The sequence below is a fragment of the Benincasa hispida genome, chromosome 11, assembly GCF_009727055.1.
Source record: "Benincasa hispida cultivar B227 chromosome 11, ASM972705v1, whole genome shotgun sequence".
Lineage (NCBI taxonomy): Eukaryota > Viridiplantae > Streptophyta > Magnoliopsida > Cucurbitales > Cucurbitaceae > Benincasa > Benincasa hispida.
In genome coordinates this window covers 55,820,605-55,830,752 of record NC_052359.1, presented here as the reverse complement: position 1 = coordinate 55,830,752, position 10,148 = coordinate 55,820,605, and the positions used below count along the sequence as shown (strand labels likewise).

The window sequence follows — 10,148 nt, the reverse complement described above, 5'->3', positions numbered from 1 at the left end:
GAAATAAATATTACAAGTATGTAGATTAAATTTAAACTTAAAAAAAATTCAAAATATATGGATTTTAACATAATTTATAACTAGTCAGAAAATACGTGCATGCATGTAAAATCTTATAGTCTTTAATACAAAAAAATATATAGTGATTTTTTAGCTTCTACTAAATGAAATCATTATTTTTTTTGTTTTAATTACATAAACTTTTAATAGTTAGAAAAGGTAACAATTTTATTTTCATATTTTCATATTATAAGTTTTTCATAAATAAATTATTCTATATTGTACAGTACTAATTTTTTTTAATTAATAACTGCTCGAAGAAAATGACGAAAGAGGATTTTATGACAAAAATTAAAAATTAAATAGGAAGATAAGTATTAACCTCTATAGCCTCGTAAACTCTTATAGTTTTAATTTTAAGTGGCTAAAAAATGTTTAGTTTTTGTTTAAATATCATTTTGTTATAACTAAATATTATTTGCAGTTTGTTATAATCTCTATTAAATTTATGAAAAAGTTTAATACAATATGATTTAAAAAATTAAGATTCCCCCCTCCCCCCATTTTTATATGAAATATGTTTTTTTTAATTAAGAACATAATCAAACATTTTATTTTTTTTCTTTTATATACACATTTTACACCTACATGAAAAAGAAGCACCTGATCCATATGTAATTAACACCCTCTAAATAGTCATATCCATTGACATCAATTGGTGCTCATCAAACACATATACTCGAAGAGTTGCGTCACGCCAACACCAGTTGCACCTATTACATAAAACTTTGATTTTGAAATATAAATACATTTTGTGAATTAAAAATTAGAAATGTCACATCTAGCCATTTGAATGGACACCTAAACTCGAAAAGGTTAATTCTTACGATAAAGGATAACATAGGAATTTACTAAAAATAAAAAGGAATAATATGTATATAAAAATTATTCCCTTATAGCCCCTTTTATACATAGAATATATTTTAATATATAAATAAATATCAATCTTAACAAATCAATGTAAATATTTTGTTGTTGTAATGTCCTGGGAATGCCAGAAAATCCTATCTAAATATATTGATTCTTCACCTCTATAAAGAATCAAATGAAAATGAAAGTTATTCATAAAAAATATAATCAAATGAAAATTGCTAAAAAAAAGTGCATCTAAGATAACAAACAAAACAATAACAACCAATTCGTTACTCTAATACTTTCTAAAACATTTATAAAGTCGTAGATCATTGTCTTTCAACATCTACACAATGAAAGCCATAAAAAATCGTCCAATTAATCAAAATAACAGTTCTAGGACCATTAAAATTTTCTCCAAAAAACTAATTTGAACAAAAATAATAGAGAGGAAAAAAGAATTTGGAATTATCGTTTTAAATTCAATTTTAAATTTTCATTTCGAAATTGTCACTCAGTAGTATGACATAGATTTTAAAGTCATTGGTGTTCCGATCCCATTTCGTTCTCTAGTAATTTTAGGTAATCAAAGAGATATTACATAGACAAAATGAGAATTGTAACAAATTTTAAGGCAAAAAAGGAAAGACAAAATGTCTCCCTTTATTGCTAGATAGATAGATATGCCTTCCCTCGAATATAAACTTGGTATTTTTCTCTCGTTCTTTTTTGACATTTGACCGTTTACATTCTTAAACACAGGTTTGACTTTATGACGTAGTTCATGACGTGACAGAGCTGGTGGTTTTTTCCAGAAGGATGCCATTTCTCGGACGAGGAAGTATTCACATTGGCAGCCGCCGGATGCGGGTCCCATCCCATCTTGCAAATCGACCGCTGAAGATTTGCCACGTGGAATATCCCATTTACACCCTTTTTTCTTCTTTTTCTGTCCGGACGCCGGACAGTTTGGTCCTTATAGAATAAGCCCAAAAATTAAAATGCCTACCACATAAATGATTTTTAGTTGTTGTTTTATTATTTTTTTATGAGAGAGCTTAGTTGATAATTGTCATAATGTTTTAACTTTTTAACTTGTTGAAATGATTGGTGTGTTATGGGTTGGTTTATATTTTTTCTAACTAAAAAAATTATTTGATAAGTAATTAAACAAAAATGTATCTAAATATTGGAAAATTAGTCGGTTTATTTACAATATAATAAAATGTCACCGTCTATCAATGATAAATTGATAGACGGTGATGTTTTACTGTATTTAAAAGATATTTCAAATCGTTTTAATATTTAAAATAATTAGCTATTAAAAAATAAATGGTGGAAATAATGATAAAAAAAAAACAAAATTGTTCTATTACATTAGAAAAAAAAAGAAAAGAATCAAAATGAATGTGAATTAACAATAGTTGATATGGACTTAAATCTAGTAAATTGTCCTAAAAGCCTAAAACAATGGTCAAAACACAAAAAGAGAATTGTTGTAATAAAGAAAGTAATTAGAGATAATTTATTTGTTTAAAAAAAAGGCAAAATTTATTTCTGGCTTTAAATATGTGATGAATCGGGCTCAAGTGATTCATTTCGTTTTCATTTTTCGCATCTTTCTTTTGAAAGGCACTAGCAACAGAGCTTTCTGCAGTCACCAACTATGGCGGAGAAGAGTTTCAAGTACGTGATCGTCGGTGGTGGTGTCTCGGCTGTAAGTTTCTTCTCTTCCATTATTGATCTTCTGATCTGATTTCTGTTTGCAATCTTTAACTTTTTGTTTCATATTGTTTTATGCGGTTCTTGTGTCTGATTTAGATCGCTTTTTGGCCTTTTAATTCTCAAGTTAATGTTGAATTTGCGAGTCATGGAAATGAAATATGATGCATTTTGGCTTTTGCTTGACTTGGAATTGATCTTTTGATACGTTTATAATTGTGATCAGTAGCTATGTTGTGATGGTGATCGATTCCTGCTTTTTTGATGTTTCCATCTTTTGTTTTATTGAAAATTACTCTACAGATGGGAATCTTTTTTCTTCTCCGCGTTCTTTTGATTTTGAATGTACTACTGTCGTGGCTCAGCGAGCAAATGTTGTGGATCTTTTTTATTGCTTTGTTAGTCATCCGAGAAGCTAGATTTCTGGAGGAATGTGTGGTGGTTGAAAGTTATTGGGAAATTTACGTTGTTCGTCTATAATTAATTGAGTGAGTTAGCTTTTGAATTAGAATTGAATGAAACTACTGTCCTCTAAGTTTAATTAATGAAGCTTGAGACCTCGTCTTAATTTAAGTTGTCATTATGAGATATGAAAAAGGATAAGGAAAATAAACCAATATTTATACAAATGTACTTTTAATTTTGAGAAAAATATTAAATTTGTTTGAGATTCTTTTCCTGGCATGCCATGAGACGCACTTATTTTGTTTGTGAGACTTGGTGTTTTTCAAAGCATCATCTTTCTCCAAATTTTATGCTGAAAGGCTTTCAAGATCGTCACCTCTCTTTCTCTCTCTTGTGAACAATTCGTTATTTCATTCTTTACTCATACCTCTTTTCTTGGTCTGCAGGGATATGCAGCAAGGGAGTTTGTGAAATTGGGGCTTAAAGCTGGCGAGCTAGCAATTATTTCCAAGGAGGCGGTATGTTTTCATTTGCTGCAAACATGAAATTTTTTTCATTAGCCTTTTGGTTTTTTTACGTATGCATATAGTTCCTTGTTACTTTTGAAGGCAGAGACCAATGAACTTAATCCGAAGCCATTGATTTGTGTTTCTTCATCCCGTATGTTTAAAGTTATTCTTGTATTTAGAAAAGGAATTGACATAAATTCCTCATGTAAGCTTGAATATAGAGCTCAGTATCCTACAATCGTACATGATCAAGTCAATAAGGACCATGACTAAAAATGATAGAACAGAGGATTGATAGTTGGGAGAAGGAAGTGGGTAATATTTGGAATGAAATGAATTTCGACCATTACCTAGGTTGAAGTGAGTTTTAGAGCCTGTTGCTCACAATGTGATGGGAATGCTGGTAGCATTAGGCAATACAGATGACAATCACTACGTCTTTGCGAATTATACAACTGTTGATGAAGAAACTGACTCAGGATGAAAGGTGAACGGACGCAGTGTGGAGGAATTCAATATGAAGGAAATTAAGGAAACACAGAACAAAGGAGAATGGAAAATAAATGAAGCAAAAGTAGTCTGTTAGGACCCCAAGCACAAGAAAACACAAAAAACACAAAGAGATATATTGCAATATCAAGAGAAATTATAATATCAATAGCCTTTCGAGAGGGCTATCACTTTCTCTCAATCTATCCACTATGGAGTATGGACTGACTTACCAAAATATAACCTCCCCCACAAACCCCGACTCCCCCAAATTATAACCAAGACTCGAGCTAATTACCAACAATAGCCTTACTAATATTCTACAACTATTCCAGTAGATCCGTTATTAGTAATCCCATGTAGCCAGTGATGGAGGTGGGAGGATCTTGAGTTGTCCCTCAACTCTATTGTCAGGCTGAATACTTCAGGTACCTTGTAGCTGATGGAACAAAAGTTGATTAAACAAAAGCTCTTATTTTGGTCAACTGTGACTATAAAGCAGATAGTGACGATGAAAAAAAAAGCAGAAGGCCCTTACTACACTAAGCGCTACGAGAGCCCCCTATACGGAAGGAGACTCTATTTGGTCAAAGTCACTTTCCAGAAGAGATCAAGTCGTTTACTTCTTATTTGTGACTCTTGCCAACAATTAGTTCTGTAACTGGCACTTGACTCGAACCGCTTGTCTAAATACTGGAAAAGAGGGAATTGATTCAAGATCCCCTTGTGCCCTACAACCCTTGAGGCTTTGAAGTCCATAGTGCCCCGAGTCTACGTCTTTTCTCACGTAGGTCTGGATTTGACCCCCTTCGTCCCGTTAGTCTTGAGTGTGGGGGCGGGGCAGGGGCTTCCTCTGCCATCACCATCCGACCCATCCAGTGAGTCCTCGGAGAGGGAAACTGATTCCTTCAGAATACAGGTTCTCTTGGAATCTCTTCACTACCATTGCTATCCATCTGTCTACCATTATCAATGTCAATGGTATAAACAGATATTCATTATATAAACCGGTGAAAAGCAATCAAAGCTGTATCCATCGAAAACCCACCACCCAACACCTTACGCGCCCAACTCAACGCTTCCTTGCTCACAACCAATCCCTCAAAGCAATGAATGCGGCTAAAAAAAAAGTATGTTCACCCTCCCTCTCCTCTTCGAGTCGAGCTACTTATCTACCCGGATCTTACAGAAATCAGTCCCCCCTGCAACTAGATACTTGATGGTGGACAATCCTTGATTTCCTCTTTCTAGCGCTTTCACCAGAATCCCATTTTTCAACCCCTACCCTTTCCCTTTCAGTCAAGCCTTTTTAACCCTTTCCTCGAGGAGTCGAGCTGCCTATCTTCTCCTCGAGCCGCACTAGCCCGGCGATATCGATCTCGACCATTACTTTATGAAATTCTATTCTAACTTCTAGCTTGGCTTGTCCTTAGCTAAAGAAAGAAAGACTACAGTATCATTTGTGGGAAGGGAATAGGTTGTGAGGTGATAGATGGTGTGTCCTTTCGTTGAAGCACCAGTTATCACCCGCAAATTTGTGACCAAATTGAGATGATTAAGCACAAATTCAGATTTATTTTTACTGTTTCTGTTGTGAAAATTGAAGTAGTGGCATCAATGTGTAATGTGGACTGATCATTGATATTAACCCCACAAAACATGAATTGGTCGGCACCACTCTTTTGTAAGTAGTTTACGGCGAACCCCATCCTCCTTCAATTCAGTATGGGCAGCTCACTACGCAATAAATCTTTACTAGACCAATAACTAACAGAATAAAATCAACCTTTAGATGATATTGGGAATCATCTAGCCTGAGCTCAAGCTAAAATGAAGTCAGATGGAAACTGCAAAAGGGCAAAATGTTGATTCTGAAGTAAATGGCTTGGCTTACCCAAAGGGCTGTCTTACTAATTTCCATCCATTAGCTGAAAATGTCGATGAAAAACTGCCTCCTAAGATTTTTTGGCTTCTATTAGATTCCCCAGAGGATAATTATGCCCAATCCAAACATCAATTAGAATTTCCAGAGGATTGAAAAGATAGCATATTGATTGAATTTGTCCAAAGGTCTTTGAACAAACCAGTTTTTCATATTTCACTATTCCAGAAGGACTTGGAACCAGGTACAGTGCGTTCAGTAGAGCAGAAAAAGTCATCGTACAATTGGAAGGGCTTCGAGGCTTTGAGGGTTTCTGAGAACCTTAGGATGTTATTCAAAACCAGCTTCCTCTCTCTCTCACACGCACACACACTACTTGAATCATTTTCAAGATGTTGAATCAGAAAAGTGAGATCAGTTTACGTTCTTCCTAAATATTCTCCATTATTGTGCAGGTTGCTCCTTATGAACGCCCTGCTCTTAGTAAGGGATATCTCTTCCCCGAGTGTAAGTCGTTGATTATGTAAAAATAATTTGCAAGAAGAAAGTTAAATAGTTACCGTGATCTTATCTATTCTTTGGATTTCACATTGTAACTTGACAAGTATGTTTCTTCAGCTCCTGCTAGACTTCCAGGATTCCACGTCTGTGTTGGAAGTGGAGGAGAGAGACTTTTACCAGAGTGGTACAAAGAAAACGGTAATGGTTGCCTTTTTAGTTGTAAAACTTTTTGCTTCTACTTGGTCTAAATCTTCCTATTTAATTATTAGTATAGCTCAATTACGCTCCATTTAGGAAGTGTTTCTGTAATCATTTAGTGTGTGGGGATATTTCATCTCCTCTCATTTGTATTTTCCTTTATTTGTCTTTGATAATGAAAACTGTTTCTTATAGAAGGAAAACAAAATTGTAACTCTTAGTTAGGTTTACTTGTTGACGTTATTCTTGTTAAATCTCGTCTGATTGTTAAACGTCTTATACTTCAGGGATTGAATTGATTCTTAGCACAGAGATAGTGAATGCAGATCTCGCTGCGAAGGCTCTCATTAGTGCTTGCGGTGATACCTACAAGTATCAAATTTTGATCATTGCAACCGGTTCCACTGTATAAACTCATCCACTAACATAGAGCACTGGAACTTCTGTTTTATCTGTTCTCATTTCAGATTGAACTTATGCCCTTTTTGTCTACTTGCAGGTCATAAGATTGTCAGATTTTGGTGTAGAAGGAGCTGATGCTAAAAACATTTTTTATTTGAGAGAGGTTGACGATGCTGACAAGCTTGTAGAAGCAATTAAATCAAAGAAGAACGGGAAGGCTGTGATTGTTGGAGGAGGTTACATAGGTCTTGAACTTGGTGCAGCTTTACAGATCAACAATCTTGATGTTACCATGGTCTACCCTGAACCATGGTGCAGTAAGTACTCATTCCTCAATACAGAATGGTTCTTTAACCACATTTCCTACGCTCTTTACTCTATAGAAGTATTATTTTCTGTCAAACCCTTAGCCTTCTCTTCTGTGGCTTGTGTTCCTGCAGTGCCTAGGCTTTTCACATCTGGCATAGCTTCCTTCTATGAAGGTTTTTACAAAAACAAAGGAATCAATATAATTAAGGGAACAGTAGCAACTGGTTTTACCTCAAATTCAGATGGAGAGGTTTGTATCTCGTATTTTATGCCTCTTGCTTCTCGATGATGCTTTTTGGAAAAACAATGAATTATGAAGTGAATCTTTCAGGTGAAGCAAGTTAAACTCAAAGATGGCAGGATTCTTGATGCTGACATAGTTGTTGTGGGTGTTGGAGGTAGACCCTTGATATCTTTGTTTAAAGGGCAGGTCGAAGAAGAGAAGGGAGGTATTAAGGTTAGTAGGCTAATTTAGCTTTCCTCGAAAAATTTTCCGAGCATCAACATTTTTATAATACTGGTTAAACTATATAACTTGTTTAGGTAAAATGATTTTGGTTCTGAGCTATTAAATGTTCTATTTATAATTGTTGCCATTATGAAATAACCTTGATATGTATCATTGTTTTTCATGAAAACTACTGCATGTGCACCGGACAATCTTCCCATTTGTTCTTAAAACTAACATAAACCATCAGAAAATTTCATATGGAGAATGGTAAAGATCAAATAATACCGCATATAGACAATGAAAGATCAAATTAACCTATATTGCATAATATTAGTAGTAGCCAATTTCTTCTAGCGTTACCAAACCCATTGTCTTTCCACCTGTTTCATTTATCTTGTTTGCCAAATTCCTCTAATTTATATAGATTTGATTGTCAAGTTTTCACAACTCATGTGATAGCTTATTGATTTCAGACTGATGGATTCTTCAAAACAAGCATTCCTGATGTGTATGCTGTGGGAGACGTGGCTACTTATCCTTTGAAGCTATACAACGAGTTGAGAAGAGTTGAACATGTTGATCATGCTCGCAAATCTGCTGAGCAGGCTGTGAAGGTGTGTTGAATCCGCTCAGTGATTTCATTTGACGACTCAGAAGATCCGAATCTATCATTTTTTTGGAACATTTCTTACTTTACTATCTTATCTAAACGTTTTCTTCAATCCCTTTTCATAACAGGCCATCAAGGCAGAGGAAGAGGGAAAATCGATTGAGGAATACGACTACCTTCCATACTTCTACTCTCGTGCCTTTACTCTGTCATGGCAATTCTATGGCGACAACGTTGGTGAGACCATCCTATTTGGAGACAACAACCCGGAATCTGAACAACCCAAGTTTGGAACCTACTGGGTCAAAGATGGAAAGGTAGTTGGAGCTTTCTTGGAGGGTGGAACTCCAGATGAATACAAGGCCATTGCCAAGCTTGCACGAGACCAACCGTCTGTGGAGTCCTTGGATCAGCTCGCCAAAGAAGGCCTCTGCTTCGCCTCCAAGGTCTGAAAACATGTTTAGTTGATTTGTATTTGTCAAAAATGAATTTGAGTTTGCTGATGCTTGTAATGTCCATAAATATTTAGTTTGGTTATTTGTTTCCTTTTAATGCTACAGTTTTTACATTTGAGTGTACATTGATCAATTCTGAGTATGGTTTGCCTTGCCACAATATGACCTCCAAGTTGCCACAATAGTTCATGATTTTAGTGTTCTTATTACTGGATCAAACAACCTTTTGTTTTATCATTCATTGATTTGTTGCTAACTTTTAACAACTCCAGAATCTTATTGAACCAAAAATTTCCCCACACAATATTCAATACTTACTCTGTTGAGATTTACCATATATCCTTTGATCCTTTTCTCATTGGTCCTATCCTCAAGGGTAGGCTTCACTGAAGCCTCAATTGTAAAACTTTAGACCAAATGGTCATTGTCTGTCTTTTGGTTTGTACTTCAATCACATCTTTCTATCTCGAATAACGATACAACTTTGCGTTTTATGCCTATTGTATGTAAGTCAAAGTATATAATGGTGATCCCACGCTTTTTCTAAAAGGTATTATGTTCGAATTCCCATCTCTACTTTGTTGAACAAATTAAAAAGAAAACAGAGAATCGTTACATGCCATTGAAGTAACATAGGAATTTCTTTAAAAGAAGAATAATTAAGTATATCATTCATATTCTTTTCTATCTTTTTTGTTGTTTACATTTTCATTAGTTCATCAATACAACTGGGATAGGTCATCCCCATCCCTCCCCTCATTTAACCCCTTATCTCCACAAAATTAGTTAGATTTAGTAGGGATTAGGATAGGATGGATGAGCATTGGTCAGGCGGGATTGATTTTCTATAAAAATTGCCACCAAAACCGCCCTCTTCAGTTTAGAAAGGTCAAAACTGCTCATCAAATTTTTTTTTCTTAAACCGATCGGTTGATTTGGGGTCAGGTCGGTTGATTTCGGTTTAAACCGCTTTTTTTTTTTTTTTTTTTTTTTTTTTTTTTTTTTGTTTTTTTTTTTTTTGTTTTTTTTGGTTTTTTTTCCCACTCTACTATTAATTTTTCTAGTCTAATTAGTTTAGTTCAAACAAATATCCATTAAAATAATACCTAAACTAAAATAACCATGCAAATTACAAAATTACAACATAATTTATAATTAATACTAATAGAAAATTCCAATACAAAATTAGGATTTGAAAAGAAGAGTGAAAAATATCATTAAGATATTTTAAAAGAAGGATTTTTTTTATTTTATTATTTATAATAAAACTAAAAGTATACTAATAATAAAACAATAAATGAGT

General features: G+C 34.3%; 1 protein-coding gene across 1 annotated transcript; it reads left to right on the top strand.

Annotated features, from left to right (window-relative positions):
• Positions 1 to 2,472: 2,472 nt before the first annotated feature.
• LOC120091032 (monodehydroascorbate reductase, seedling isozyme-like) lies at positions 2,473 to 9,029 on the top strand. The gene is made up of 10 exons (XM_039048823.1): positions 2,473 to 2,629; positions 3,486 to 3,557; positions 6,375 to 6,426; positions 6,538 to 6,618; positions 6,906 to 7,024; positions 7,118 to 7,337; positions 7,461 to 7,579; positions 7,661 to 7,786; positions 8,254 to 8,394; positions 8,519 to 9,029. The coding sequence occupies exons 1-10, from the start codon at positions 2,579 to 2,581 to the stop codon at positions 8,840 to 8,842; spliced, it is 1,305 nt and encodes a 434-aa protein (XP_038904751.1). The 5' UTR covers positions 2,473 to 2,578; the 3' UTR covers positions 8,843 to 9,029.
• Positions 9,030 to 10,148: the final 1,119 nt, after the last annotated feature.

Coding starts and splice junctions, on each gene's coding strand:
- LOC120091032 (XM_039048823.1), top strand. CDS start 2,579: ATGGCGGAGAAGAGTTTCAAGTACGTGATCGTCGGTGGTGGTGTCTCG. Junction 2,630..3,485: donor TCGGTGGTGGTGTCTCGGCT/GTAAGTTTCTTC, acceptor CTTGGTCTGCAG/GGATATGCAGCAAGGGAGTT. Junction 7,787..8,253: donor AAGAGAAGGGAGGTATTAAG/GTTAGTAGGCTA, acceptor TATTGATTTCAG/ACTGATGGATTCTTCAAAAC.